The 15,343-nt window shown below is 41.1% G+C and overlaps 1 protein-coding gene across 1 annotated transcript in view; it reads right to left on the bottom strand.

Moving 5' to 3' along the window:
- The window catches only part of ttc27 (tetratricopeptide repeat domain 27), a 104,617-nt gene extending 93,082 nt beyond the window's left edge, over nucleotides 1-11,535 (bottom strand). Inside the window, exon 1 of the mRNA XM_074675070.1 lies at nucleotides 11,229-11,535. Coding sequence (XP_074531171.1) covers nucleotides 11,229-11,319 — 91 coding nt within the window. The 5' untranslated portion in view covers nucleotides 11,320-11,535. The remainder of the gene's footprint in view (nucleotides 1-11,228) is intronic.
- Between the last annotated feature and the right edge of the window lie 3,808 nt (nucleotides 11,536-15,343).

Genomic DNA, 15,343 nt, shown 5'->3' with positions numbered 1-15,343 from the left:
ATGCATCATGGGAAACTGAGTAGTATACTACAGTGTAAACGGTTGGCACTCTAATTATACTTATAGTATGTAGTATACAGTATATACACAACGACCATGTAGTATGTAGTATGTTAGTATGCCATTTCGGACACAGCCCTAGTATTCTTGTCTTTCATCTGTGTGCTGCTGTGGTACGCCCTCTAAATAGGCCGTGTGGAAACAAAGTGCGAGAGAGAGAGACAAAGGAACTGTTTTGGCTGCATTTTGCGGTGCACGGGAGTTTAAACTGACGGGCTGTTGTGAGCGGAAATAACCGTTGTTGCCGAACGTCTGCGGTTATATAACCGTGACGTTTAAAACCGCGGTTAATAGAATAACCGGTTAACCGCTGCACCCCTATATACAGTATATGGTAACAACACAGTATCAACAAATGCAGCAAAGAGGTTTAAATTTGGATCAAGAACACAATTCAAGCAATTAAAAGTCAATTCAAAGTGCAAAGTAAACCATCCAACATGCGTTATAACTGGGCTCATGAATGTATTCATCTCCTCAGGCTGCATATGAAACTACATATCCTAAAATAAAACTCTGAATTAATCAGACCGAGGTGAAGGAAGGCTGTGTGTTGAAGCAATGTTTGAATGAACTCCAGCCGTGTTTGTTTTTAATCAAGAGTATTAAGAAAACTGCTGTGTTAATGGATTTGGTGTAATTTCCCCTCGCAGCCTACCCGTAGAAACCGGCTGATGAGGTCGAGGAAAATGAAGCGCCACGCTCCACCTAAAGCTCAGGCCTTGACAATCCATCTCCCCTCATTTGTCTGAAATTGTTTTGCCGTGGTTTTTAATCTGAGGCCATATTCTCATTAAGTCAATGAGCATATTGAAACCATTCCCCATAGATGAGGCGTAGAGCGCGCAAGCTAACACTCCCACAGCATCGCACGCTCTGCCGCTGCCGAGGACGACCAGCTGAAGAGGCCGATGGTGTGATGGTGGAAAACGTTGATTTATGGAAGGACAGAGGAAAGCTGCTTCCCGAACAGGAGTAATTGTGTTGCTGGTGTGCTGGGTTCAACATCTCCTCTCCTTTCATTAGCTTTTATTTGAGGAGGGAGACTGGCTTGGCTCATTAGCATTGATTGCTTTCTGTTCCCTCGGTGGAGAGAGCACAGAGAGTGAGGAGGTTACTGGTGTTCTCTGAGCTGCATAACAAAGCCCAAGACACGGTCCAAAGAGTGTCCATGACGGTCTGTAGCGAGACTGACACACAACACCTCATAACTAGAGAGGAAGGTCTGCTTTCAGTTATCTTTCCTTCCCAAAAACATCTTTTAATGTGAGAACAAAGTTCACACAACCCGCACAACTCAGCGAGCCTCACACGCTGTAAAATAATAAGCAATCCCTTCACTGCTCAGGGAGTTTAAACAGTTTCCAGCTGACTGGCTCAGCTTCATAAACAACATTAGCACTTATTACAAACACCAAAAATCTGCACGGCTTTGTTTGCTGTGATGAGGACTACAGGTTTGTAATCAAAGAAGGAGTAAAGACAGCCTCCCCTCCTGTTTCCTACATAATGCATCAAAATATTTGTGAGACGGTTGAGAGGCTGCAGATTGTGAGAATCCTGAGCCGTGAAAAAGAGGGCTGGTGGTGGACTTCAGGTGGCTAACTGCATCAGCTGGTGTTTTTTTAATGAGCAGACGAAACCAAACCCTCTTTGTCCTCAGTTTACAGAAAGAAAGAACGGTTTGCTGATGTTAAATCTGTGACGTTTTGAATTGAGATAGACTGGTTTGTTGTTGTTTTTTTTTTTCAGGGCCAATACCTATACCGATTATTAATACTCAAGGAGGCCGGTATTCATTTGCAGTAAAATTAACAGTGGCACCAAAATTTCCAATTACTCAAACTCCAACCCTTAACTTTGTTTAAATGTCTTTTGTTTATTAAACAGCTCCCAGGCTCAGCAGCATGACTTCAAGTTTAATGAAAATTTTTAAAAATGGGACTGGGATGTTTGTTACATTTTCGGGAGCGTCTGCTGCCTAAACTTGCCTTCAAAACATATATCTGCTCCCCGGAGCTTCTCCACCAAGGGGCAACATCCAGTTTAGAAAAAATGAAGCCTATGCAGAAGTGCTAAAAGTTGCAGTTCATCAAGAATCTGCTTTAGGCTGGCTGCAGAAAGACCAGAAGTCACGTACACTCCCAGCCAAATATAATAATTTTTCATCGTCCAATCAGAGACACAGCTCAGCTCATGTGATTGGTGGGTTTCCTATAGCTGTTGAAAAGGAAGCTCAAAGCTGGGGTCATATCCAAAGTAGCTGCGTTCGCAGATTGGCTTCATTTCACGGTATCAGGAACAGAGGGATGATGTTTCGGAGCCAAAATAATAGTTTTAAATAGATTTTTCTATCAGCTATTAGATTAAAAAAAGGCAGATGGTGGTATGCCTAAAAATGCTGATAACCGTTCTGCCTGACAATTTGCCTGGCCACTAATCAGTCCATCACTAGTTTTGAACAACTTGTTTCCAGTGTATTAATATTGAAACAGCTGGAAGCGGAGGCCTTCAGCAGATCAATAGATTATCTACTCTAATATTTATCTGCATCTGCCTTTTATTTTAGAGATCATCGATGAGATGACTTCATTAAAAAGTCAAAAACTAAATAAACTAAACGTCACATTCAAGCCACTAATCAGAGATCTCTCTGGGAGTCCCCGACCTGTCTTGTCTTGTAGGTTTCCCTACCGTACACCACCAGTCCTGTAGAGGGCAGTACGACAACGATGAAGGCCATTCGGCAAAAATGCTGCCATTAAGGAGGACAATGGGCCACTATTGCTCTGTGCAACAACAAAGTTAGCCTGTTTGCATTAGGGATGGGTACCAAATTGGGTACTTTTATAGGTACTGACTGAATTCTGTCAAAAGTACGAGTACCAATTCACAAAAAAATCAAAAGTTACCTTGTTAAGGTACCTAAACGCATCCTTGTGACCGTGGGGGAGTGGAAGAGTGGACAATTTTCCATGCTGGACATAAACACAGCATTTTGAGGTTATATATTGAAGAACAAATTTGTTTAACTGAAAAAAAAAAATGTTTTTTTTATTTAAAGAATTGATATTTTTACCACATAAACACAAAAAAGTCCAAAAAAATTGGTACCATTGGAACTGGTACAGATTGTCAGGTACTTGGCATTAGTTAGTTAGCATGTAGGATATTTAGCCTGAGCTGGTTTTTGTTATGTTTTATTGCATTATAGATGGATTTGCTGGAAGGAGCAAAGCACTGTCCACAAAGCTGTTAGAAAAAGGCCAAAAAGCATGAAGCCTACAGAGATCACTGTTGTTTAGGCTTAAAGGTCTCTCCCCACTCCTGTGACTGACTACTTTCAGAGGGATACATCCTTCTCAAACACTTAGATCACATTAAAAACTTATCTGATGAGGACATTTGGACAAACATGTTTTTAAAAACGTAAACTAGGATAGATTCCCCATGACTTCTTCTGTGTTTGAACAGGTGTTGTGAACTGGATATCTTCCGACACGTTCATGTGAAGGTCTCCATTTTACAGGGTCACTGTTTAAACTGGACTAGGAGCTGACATAGACACAAGCTCAAAGAAGACCATTTCGAGATTAATACAGTATCTATCTATCTATCTATCTATCTATCTATCTATCTATCTATCTATCTATCTATCAATCTATCTATCAATCTATCTATCTATCTATCGATCTATCCATCTATCCATCTATCCATCTATCCATCTATCCATCTATCTATCTATCTATCTATCTATCTATCTATCTATCTATCTATCTATCTATCTATTCAGGTCCAGAGATATCCAGATCCAGGGATCAATTTCATATTTATTTAGTTACAAACTCAATAAATTGTTGTTGACACAGAAAACCTGCAAAGCCTACTTACTGAACACAGAAAATCCACAAGAGGAACTCTGAATCAATCAGGAATTGGATCAATGAGGGAAATCAAAAAGGGCACTAGTATCAATAAAATCCTATCAATACCCCTCCCTACCCCAGAACTAAATTTAGACCCTGGTTCCTGGGGTCGAAAAACACTAATGGAAAATGTCCATTTGGTTGTAGATAGCCATGTTTTTTATTTATTTATTTATTTATTTTGGGGGGGGGGGGGGGTATCAATCACACTCTGTTCCAGTGAAAAATTCTCACATGATCTGATTGATTTCATGAAAAAAAGATAACCTGTAAAGATGCTAAAAGGTGCAGGGACTGGCCCACGTTATGCCGTTTTTCTGAAGGCCTGGATCAGATTTCTTTTTCCAAAGATGACAAAAGTGCTGCCTGATCATTAACCATCAAACCAGATAACTTCTGCAGGAGTCGATCTTACTTTATAATCACGGTGCACCCACAACTCCTGCTTCCAGTGGGTGTCAGAGACGGGGTCACAGCCTCACATCTCTGGCCCACTTAAGCACACCTTCCCAGTCAGTCACATGATCCTTTAACGGCACCCTTGGCTTTAATAAGCAATTGTGGGGTGAGCGACTGGTGTTGTAAAGAAGATGTGGAGATTTTCATCTCACTGCTGCTCTAATGAAACCCAGGGGCTGCCATAATAGCAGAGTGAGAGGGAGGGAGAGGATGAGGAGCAGGAAGGGCTCTGGCTTTATGAGGGAGAAAATGAAAGCCTGAGGCATGGCCACATGTTTAATGACATTTCAGCCACTCTTCAGGTCTACCCATGAAATGGCAGCAATTATTGAAAACAAGGGAGAGGCCCTCAAATTAGTCCATAATTCATAAAGGTTCAGTCAATGAGGTGCAGTTAATAAGGCAATGAAAATAGATTTAGTAAAAGGGTACAGCTCCAACCGATACAGGATCAGAAATACCTCAAACACACATGGCCGTCTGCGTGCTGTGTGTAGCAGCTAGTTTTCATCTCGTAGTCACAGTCGGATGGTTTTTCCTTCCCTGTGAAGCTGGTTAGGTTCACTGAGCCTTGATGAGATTCATTACACTTCAATCAGTTTCATTAGTCTGAGTTTAATCAGGACCTTTATTGTCCTTCATCAGCTGCACGCAGCTTAAGAAACTCCTCCCCTCTGACCACAAACACAACTCTGGAGAGACATGCAAACCAAACAACAACTCAAGATTAAAGCAGCCACGTGTTTGACAAGGCAGGTGTAGCTTTTTGTTAACATGATAACATCATAACCAAGCTGTTGTTGACTGAATCAAATCAACACCAGAAACAGCCTGATCACAAAGCATTTAAATCAATCCACAGAAACTAGTCCGTCTCATCCCCCTCTGCCTGTTGACTCTGTGGCGGAAACGATGTTCCTGTTGGTCTCAGGTTGGTCTCAGAGGGAGGAAATAATGATGAGGGACTAGACCACAACCATCCCTGTTTTCTTGCAGAGTTCCAGGCTTTGATTTTGGATATCGACTTAGTTTCAACCTTAGACATTGATGGATGTAGTCTTGGGTTTTTGAAGCAAATTGGCCGGAGCAGCCATATTGGAAATGGGGCGGGCTTTGAGTCTCCACACAAAAGCCCTGTTTCCACCAAGCAGTCCTGTTTGGATCAGTACAATTTGGATCGGTTAAGCTTGGTCCTGTTTGCGTTTTCCATAGCCAACCGTGCCCCCTAGTGGTAGGCGATGTGTAAGTCGGGTGCCGATAGCCGCATCAGCTGAATAATAGTGCAACGCCATAGCAGCCCGACACAGTGTATGTTGCTAATAAATCCAACAAAGAAGAAAAACATGCCACAGTAAACAAAGAGCAACTACGGGAGACATCCAGCATTTCGTTTTTCTCTGTGATTGGTTTGTAGCTCTTTGTAACAAAGAACAATCAAGCTTTGTTTTAGAGAAGTCTGTGTGCCTCCAGGAGAAATATAGCCGCTGTTGCACAGTAAGTGACGATTCTACCAACCAATCAACAGTCTGCAGTGCTGTAGCTCCACCTTCTGGGATCCAATCGGTTTAGTCTGTCACCCCTATGGAAGGGTCCCAAAAAGAGGGACAGCTTTTTGTGGTTATCTGGGGATCTGTCCTGGGATTAGTCAGTGGAAACGCCGCAAAATGTGTGTGGTGTCGAGAAATGTGGAACATGTGGAAACATTCTTGCCAACCTTGAGACCTCAGAATTCGGGAGATTTTCAAAGGGGAGGGGTCATATTGATGTGTTGTGATATCTGTTCGGTCACCGTGTTTAATAGAAAAGTCAGATCTACAAAATGTGCACGTAGCATATCCCGTCCCGGATAAATGGGAATTCTCTTTTCCACTCATTCTGGAATTTACAAGAGTACTTTCTCTTCTTACTCATTTCTTCTTCTGCTTCTTCTTCTTCTTCTTCTGTTCTGTTTGCCACGCTTGACTTCGAGCTGAGGTGTAACCATTATTAATGTCCGACCGGAAACGGCGCCCAGTCAGAGGAGAAGGATGATGTAGCAATATTGTTGTCCAAGTGGAAACCGGGAGAAATTCATGGGAATTATGGGCCCGGGAGATTGTCAGGAGGGGCACTGAAATTTGGGAGTCTCCCAGGAAAATCGTGAGGGTTGGCATGTATGTGTGGAAATGAGGCTTAACAGCAATGGGGCACCTGTCAGTGAGCTGAGCTGTGCCTCTGATTGGGCGAACTCGCGTTCTTAATATTTTCTGATAGTTCAGACAACCCGCTGATAGTGAAATTAGTGATTCAGACAGGAGACGTTTTTTAAACCAGACTCTAAATAGGTTAATCTCTACAGTGAAAACAGCTTTTTTTCTGGCTTGGTGTGTATGTGACTCCCTGTACTTCCAGAGCCAGCCTCAAGCGGACGCTCGAGAAACAGCAGATTTCATTACTTCCACATCGTCTCATATTTTTAGACCTAATGTTGCTGCTTGATTTCTACTTGCTTTGTTGTACCTCTTAGCCCGCAGCCATTAGAAGTGTACGGCGACAACATTTCTCTTAAAAAAAAAAAACAACCTCACACCATGGAAAGAACGACTTTTGCTCAGAGACTTAGAGAAGCTGAATCAAAAGAAAAACGGACCAAATGGATTGCCTACAATATCACAAAGAACATATTTTGACTCAATCTGCCTCCTTTTTATATCAGAGTGTTGGTAGCTGTCTTCAATGTTGAAAAATGTTTTCAGTTTTGTTTAATTTTATTTTTTACAAGTTGTAAATTTATACACTTAATCAGCACTAATCTGCCTTCTGTGTGTGTTAACATTTTGTAAATGTAAATGTAAAACTTACATTTTTAAATCTTTTATGTTAAAAAGTGCATAAAGAAGTGGGATAACAACAACTTGACAGCCAGACATACATGGCGGTTTCTCCTTACAAGTGTGCAAATCAGTTGAAGATCATGCAAAAATACAGCTCATTCCAAAGGGTTAAGGGTCAGATCTAAAACAGGTATATGAAGGGTCTGAGAGCATTAGTCGGCTTGTGTACAGCAGGATGGATGCAGGGAGGACTTAGGAGTTCAAAGGCCTTCCACCCCCGACTCGTGTACTCATGTGGTGAGTTCATTCACACACATTTACACACCTCACAGAATCATATCTGTTCAGCTTTTTAATAAACTGTGGAGTCAAACTAAAGCACTAAATCAAACAGCAGTGTTTAGTCAAACTACAGCACAGCCACAGCTTCATGGTTTCCATTAATATTTTTTTTAAATAATGAGTGGAATATTTTTCAAACAAGCCCTGCAGCACATCCAGAGACAAAGCGCTCATATTAAACTTGTTATAGTTTCAGATAGATGAACTGTGGCTGAACAGATCTGCAGAGCAGCACGCTATTTCCTGCTTAAGAATAGAGACACTACTCACTGAGCTGTGCACTGTCTCTGTTCAATCAAAACAACATTTTCATTAAAAAAAAACAAAAAAAAAACATGAAACGTGTCCAATGCATGAGATTTTTACCCATCTCAAGTCGTAACATGTACATCACGCATCATGTAATATTGTGTGCAAATATTAGTCTTGTGTTTACAGTTGTCCAGCGACATGTTGCCCCACTCAATCTATATTTCATCATAGAAAGTAAATCAGTTAAAATCAAGATTATTCAGATTGAAAACATGGTAAAACTATTTAAACTGGTTTATTTTTTAAAAGCTTACTCCTGACAAAGTGACCATGTATTCCTCTTTTCATTATTCACAACTGACGTGCAACATTGAATGAGGGGCTGTTGACAAATGTCTCTGCCGTCAAACTGGACGCTCTGTTAGCACCAACGTTTCTCACATTGTGCTCTGATTAACCGGAGTGTGTTCACACTGTTTGGGATGGACAGCAGGGATGGAATGAAGTATGTGCACACACTAAGAGGCAGCCTCAGGCCTTAAATATGAAACTCATGCAGAAGTGTTAAAAAGTGTAGTTCTTCAAGTGTCCACTTGCTCCAAAAGCCCATGCAGAATACATACAACCAATCATAACAATCCCATGTTTACAGTAGAAAGAAACACATTTACAGCTTGGATTTTAAAAATATCAGTCTAAATATTTAATTTCTGTTTCTGCACACATCAAGAAGTTTTTTAGATATTAAGGTTACGTGGGGCATGGCTAACCTCACTGACAGGCGGGCACCCTGCAGTTGTCAGCAAGGAGGCTAAAGACCCACCTCAATGCTGTCTACTTGCTACGTGCTTGGTCAGCCTTCACTCTTACCCCCTTTCTTACAAGGGATAGACCGATTATTGGGCCGATATTTGGCATTTTGAGGCATACTGGCACCAGTTTTTTTTAATCCGACGGCCAATAAGAAACAAATTTAAAACTGCATTGTTGCATCTCTGATGCAGCCGCTCCGCTGTCTGCAGTCACTACTCAGGCCCCAGCACTGTCCCACCCACAGTACCATCTGATTGGTTACAAGCAGAGCCATGGCTTAGGTAACAGCCAATCAGCAGTGCAGCTATTACAGTTATTGCAGTTACATGGGGATTTTGGAAAACTTTATTTGCTGTAGAAAACTTTAGCTATTTTTTTTTTTTAGATTTCATTTAACTTTGTAAAACATGCTTCTGAGCCTGAGGGCTGTTTAATAAACTCACGCTTAAAGAATTAAGTTAAGTGTTGGAGTTTGTATTATTCAAAATTTTGACACCAATATTTGCATTTTGACTGCAAATTGATATCAGCTTCAAATATTGGTTATCAGCCTCCTTTACTACAAATAATCGGTATCGGCCCAGAAAAATCCATATCGGTCATTCTCTATTTCCTTCTCTATCCACTGTCCTCTCCTCTTTCATTAAAGGTATTATAGATCCAAAAATAACTTATTAAAGAAAGAAAGAAAAAGAAAAGCTTCAAAACTTCACAAACCAGGGACCACATCCACGCTTCATAAAAGTGTGAATTCATTAAGGTGTGCATGTACCGACCATGTACGCAGCCTGTTCTTTCTATCTCTTCCTGATTTTCTCTGGTGGTGTCTTCGAGCTGTGCTCTCTCTAAAGTTGAAGTTTTAAAGAGTAGTGCATTTTTTTCGTAATGAAATTCAAACCTTGGGATGACACTAAGATCAACTGTCATAGAGCAAACTACAACTTCCTCATTAACTTGTATTTTCTATAAGTACTCCACCCAGGTCTAACAAGGCAGTTCACAGATCATAATCTAGTGTTTTGTGATGGCACTCAGGCTGTCCAGATTTCCAGGGGGCTGTGCCACCCCTCACCACCTCCATGGTTGTGCCCCTACCAAACACAAAGGTGATTAATGTTTTCTCACTGCATATTAGCTCTGAAGCAAACTGTGCTTCAACAAGTTGATATTCTTCAGAGAAAAAGCACAGTCTGGCTAATAAAACTCAGTATCACCGGAGACAGAGAGTGCGAGTGGGCACTGTGGAATAGGAAGAGTCGGGTCGAAGGAAGAAATGTCCTGACAGACTTACAAGGAAATCTCAGTTTTCCTCTGACAGATGGGTGAGACACTGGTTTTCAGTCCAGAGAGGAGACGTCATGCAAAACTCTGAATATAAGGTCTGTGAGAGAAACACACCGCTCAGTAACACACTGCTGTGCTAAACAACACATCACCTAATCAAGACTGTTCAGCAGGTCAGTGCTGTCTGTAACAAAGCTTCAAGAAAAAAAGATTACTGATTATAACTCAGACTGATGTGAGGTGTGAATTTTGAGTGCAACACACCATTTCCCACGCACACACACATGCATGCACGGATAAAGCCCTCAGACATGCACTGATGACAGGGCTGAACATCCCGAGCAGTTGTAGCTTTGGTGTATTACTCAAGGGCACCCAGCGGGGTCTTGGAAATGAAAAAAAAAAGCATGTCTCCAGCTACCAGCCGGATTCCCAGATGTGTTCCGTAACGGGACTTGAACCCTCAGGCTTCCCTCCAAGTCCCTACAAACCGAGCTACTGACGTTTACATAACATTTAAACTAAACATAAACCAGGGGTGCTGTGTGTGCCGAACAGGTGCTGCTCACATCACTTACACTGTCTATCAAGAAATACACCATGCGAGTTGTACAGCGCTCAATACGGGAAGTTCCTGATAATTAGACAAAATTTGCACGGGGTCCGGTGCGCCGGGACACACCGGTGTTACGGTTTAACGAGTGACCCTGTTAACTGGCGACTTTTAGCCGAATGCGTCAGTAGTTGTCGTAGTTACAACAGATGTTGAAACACGGGAAGTCTCCGTGAATACTCATTTTGTAGTTTTCACTACAACGATAAAATATACTCACCGTACATGTCTTCAATAGGAGAATACACAAGGAGGGATTTTCAAACGGCTTGTAGAATTACGATAACAATTTGGCTAAAGGTCTACAGATAACATGGTCACATTTAGGACCGGAGCATCGGCTCGTCTCGTTACTACTGGTAAAGCAGATGTTAGCAAACAATAACATATTATTTAGTAGTATCTACACCTGAGGTACAGGTAAAGCTTTCATCGCCCCGACATTACAGCGCTGTCATTACCGGGAAAGGCTGCTCGGATCCCGTTACCGCGAGTTTCATCAGCGGGGAGAAGCCTCGGCTCCGTTTAAATGGCAGTAAGCATCAGTGACTACAAACCGAAAGAGCTGGATAACCTACAGCAGTCACAGGTAACACGGCCTGTCCACGATAGCTCTGGTAGTTCCGTGATGAAATGACAGATAAATTAAAGCCGCTGGAGTCTCACCTGGTGTACCGGAGATGTTCTGCTTCCATTCCGCCGCCTCGCTGGGTGTTAAAAAGCCTCTGAGGACGGGGATCTGTGCGTCCAGCGGCATCTCTCAGCGCCTCAGTCTGAATTTAAAGTGAAGAAAGAGTCGCTGTCTGCAGTCAGGACGGTCCCGGATCAAAGCCGCAGAGTTTCCGTGTTATTAATGAGCTGACTCGTTTGGTCTCGATCACACATTAAACGTTTATTTTCACCATGTGGTACAAGAGGTATCAGTGAGCAGCCATGACAGATGCGCGCTGCATTCTGGGAAATATAATCGAAAACCGCACAGGGATGAGAAGTGAAGTCATGTCAGGGTTTGTTTATCGTTCTGTTCACTTAGACATACAAAGTAAAATTGTTTTTCCCAGGAGCATGATGCTACATAAAGGATAAAGACTCAGAGGGTCACATTTAGAGAAGTTTACCACTGTTAGAGGCAGAGGCGGTTTCTAAACAGACCTGCAGCTGGATCTACACTGTAAAAAAGTACCCCACATCGAGACACATAAAGACAACAGAATAATAATTTAAAAAATATATATATATTTTAACAATGCTTGATTTTGAGTGAATATAAATTACTAGAGAGTTTTCAATAATTGCTGTTGCTCATTTAATTTGAGCAAATTCCAAAAGAGAACTTTAATGACTTAATTAGAAATATGACTAAAATATTGGGTTGATTTGAAAAGTATGCACTAAGGATTAGTTGTTACTACTGATGATAAAGGGTTAAATTAAACACATCAAAAATATTAATGAGAAATAATTAGTGCTGGATGGTAAAAGTATCTTTCAATATTGTGCTTTCTTTTATGTTATACTGAGCATAGTGGTGTGTGTTAGTCTAGTGTGTGCTGTGAACCATTCTACATGTGCTGCACAGTTCTAATGTGTCATCACAGTATATTATTAACTTTTTCACATGGGTGTTATTAGCAGCCTGGTTACAATAATTGTTAGTGTTATACCCCTATATTTGAGGGGATATATGATCACTAGAGTAATTTGTATTGTTTTTCTTCAGGGTAAACTTTTGCTTGATTGAGGTAGAAGCGCAAATTCCCCCTAAGTACAAACCATAGACTGTATGAAACATGGATGTAGTCTCGCCGACGTCACCTGCCTGTTTCTGAAATGGAAAATGAAGCACATCGGCTATAGCGGTCATAGTGGTAGTGGCAAGGGCTTCGCCTACAGCCATAGGGCGCCGGTCGTCACGTGACCCTCAGCTACGCCTCTTATTGGGGGAGCTTGCGATCTTAATATCCTCTGAACGGCCACGTTAGAAAAAATTCACACCCCGTACAGTGTGTGCTGATAGTAAAATTAGCGACTCAGACAAGAGACGTTTTTTGAACCAGGCTGTAAATAGGTTAAGTTATCCTTATAAAATAGCTTTTTTGGCTTGGTGTGTTTGTGACTTCCGGTACTTCCGGAGCCAGCCTCAAGCAAACACTCCAGAAACAGCAGATTTTAGCACTTCCGCATTGTCTCATATTCTCAGACCAGAGGTTGCCGCTTGGTACAAACAGAGCTGAAAGCAATAGATCCCAGATCAAAACACTAAAGCCAACTGAATCACTGATTGCTGTAACTATCAAACAAGGTAATATACATTTAAACATGTTACGAGCAAGTTTCAACCTTTCCATCACCTGTTTTAAGAAACATTTTAATGATAAAATGTATTTATGAAACTATCACATCCTAAAGATTGTTTAAAAACCATGAATCACATGTTTTCCTTGTTACTTTAAGGGCAAATCTTTAGCATTCACATTAGGTTATGCTGAGTGTTTGGCATCACAGTTGTTGGATTTGGGCCTGTCTGCTCAATCATTTTCTGACCCTTCTGCTTCACTGCTTCATTTGCTTCATGGAGGATGACGACAAGAGTAAACTAGCAACCCACCAAATGGTAAAGAAAATAAACTAAGGTCTACTCACTCCTGATTAGCTCCTGAAATTAGAATCAAGTGCACCTGGGAAGGGACCGTTTGTTAAATGAAATGTACCTGATCACGCCACATTGGTTTCCTTAAATATTATTTGATTTATAATTTAACAGAGTTCTTTTCTGAAATAGAATGAGTAGAATGAGCTGTTTTTGTTTAGACAATTTTAATTGATATTTACAATAATAATAACCGCAAAATCAAGAAGATATATATACTGAATATATTTCAACCATGATATTGATTACTTCCAATTCACACCAATTTTTTTTACAGTGTATTTAACGCCTGAAGAACAGCTCAATAGTAAACACATTTAAGACATTTTTTTTCAATGAATAAGATAGTCTATTAATTCTTGATGGAAGATTTCAGATGTAGAAAATGTATAAAGACTTTTTAAATGTAAGGTAATATGAGTAAACAGTTTTTATATTTCAAACATTTCTGTCCTTATGAGAAAGAGATCCTAATTTAGTAAGATTTTCATACCTTGTCAGTATTTTTTTCAGCTCATTGTGATGCACATTTTTTAACTTTGTTGATCCAGCGAACTTATTTCTGTTCAGACTGTTGATGTTTGTGATGAGATTCTGACCGTAGCTAACTTCAGGGACTGAACGTTATATCATTATTCTGTGGAAACATGAGGTGATGGAGAGGGTGTGGAAATAAGTGGGACACAGGGATAAAAATAAATTCTGTTGTGATATTTGTGTCAGAACAATGAAAGGAAATAAATTCTGTCTGATGTTCCTTTGTTATGGAAATCACTCTTCTTCTTTGTGCTTACCGTCTCTATAAAAGTCTGTCTCATGGGACACAAAGTGATCCAATAATATCCTCCTGACATCCGAAGATGATCATAGGTAACCATTCGAGGGCTTATGATTTTACGAAATGTGTGACATTTAAAGAAATGAATAAGGTATATATTTATTTCCCTGCTTTGTTGAATACTTGATTTTAATTAAAACCTCTTAAATCAATTATAGTTATCAATTCAACAGGTGATTAGGGTCCAACAGCCTCAAGAGCTTCTAGACCCCAAAAATCTCTGATAACGAAAGTGGATAAAAATCCTGTCCTGCAATCCAGACACCAACAGCAGAGCTGGTGAGAGCATCTCTGAGCTGCTGATCTCTACAAAGTCACTTCAACCAGAAGAGGAAGTGATAACAGCAACAAGGTTCAAAGCCTTGATGTTGACTCATCTCTGTTGGACAGTGAGTCAGCATCGAGGCTTCTTCAGCAACTTCTGTCATCAGTTTATGAATGATGTGTTAATGGTTGATGAGTAATGTAAAAAGGAGGCCGACGCCCTGACCAACCTGAAGCTCCATTGGTCCATTGAAGGAAAAAGCCCCAGATCATGATGGCGCCCCCTCCACTGTGCCGCCATGAAAACATCTCCAGTGGGATCTCCTGGTCATGTCAGTAACGTTGAAGCCATCAGGACGTCAAGGTTCAGGTTTTTCTCCTCAGAGAATCAAACTTTCTTCACCTTTCAGTGTCCCATGTTTGCTGCTCTCTGAAAAAGTCCAAACGGCGAGTTTGTGGCGTTGAAGGAGATGAGACCTTTGAAGAGGTGTTTTGTTCTTAAAGGGCAACTCTTTTGACACCTGGACCTTATTTATAGGTGTGTGCATGCTCATATACTCACTCAGACAAACATTGTGCAGCTCGGAGTCCTTCAGAAGTTATTTAGATGCAACCGATTTTAGCCGCACTTAGCGGGGGCCACAGCAAGGGAGCTTCAGCGCGGGACACAATCTCTGCAAAATCGCTCATTTCGGCTATATTTTTTCATCCATCGCCAGTATTATCATAAAGTCAAAAAACAGAGTTGCCCTTTAAAGCTCTTCTCTCTCAGATGGTGTATGATGGTTATTGGGCTGCAGTTGCCAGGAGCCACAGCTATAATTTGGGTCGAGGATCATCCCGTGTCTTTACAGACAGCTGATTGGATCATACAGCTCAGCGTTAGTGAAATTATTTTTGGGTAAACCACTTTCATAACGCTTTAAATACACCAGATACGTCTGCAGTACGTTTCTGCTCTGTTGTGTGTTGGCTGTGTTTGTCAACTCATACTGGTTGTGTGTTCAGTCCAACAAGCTGCATGACTGA

Source organism: Halichoeres trimaculatus, unplaced genomic scaffold, assembly GCF_033239565.1.
Source record: "Halichoeres trimaculatus isolate MK-OKI-2021-1 unplaced genomic scaffold, fHalTri1.1 fHalTri1_scaffold_8, whole genome shotgun sequence".
NCBI classification, from domain to species: domain Eukaryota; kingdom Metazoa; phylum Chordata; class Actinopteri; order Labriformes; family Labridae; genus Halichoeres; species Halichoeres trimaculatus.
Note: the sequence above shows the minus strand (reverse complement) of the source record. Positions and strands in the feature narration are given on the sequence as shown.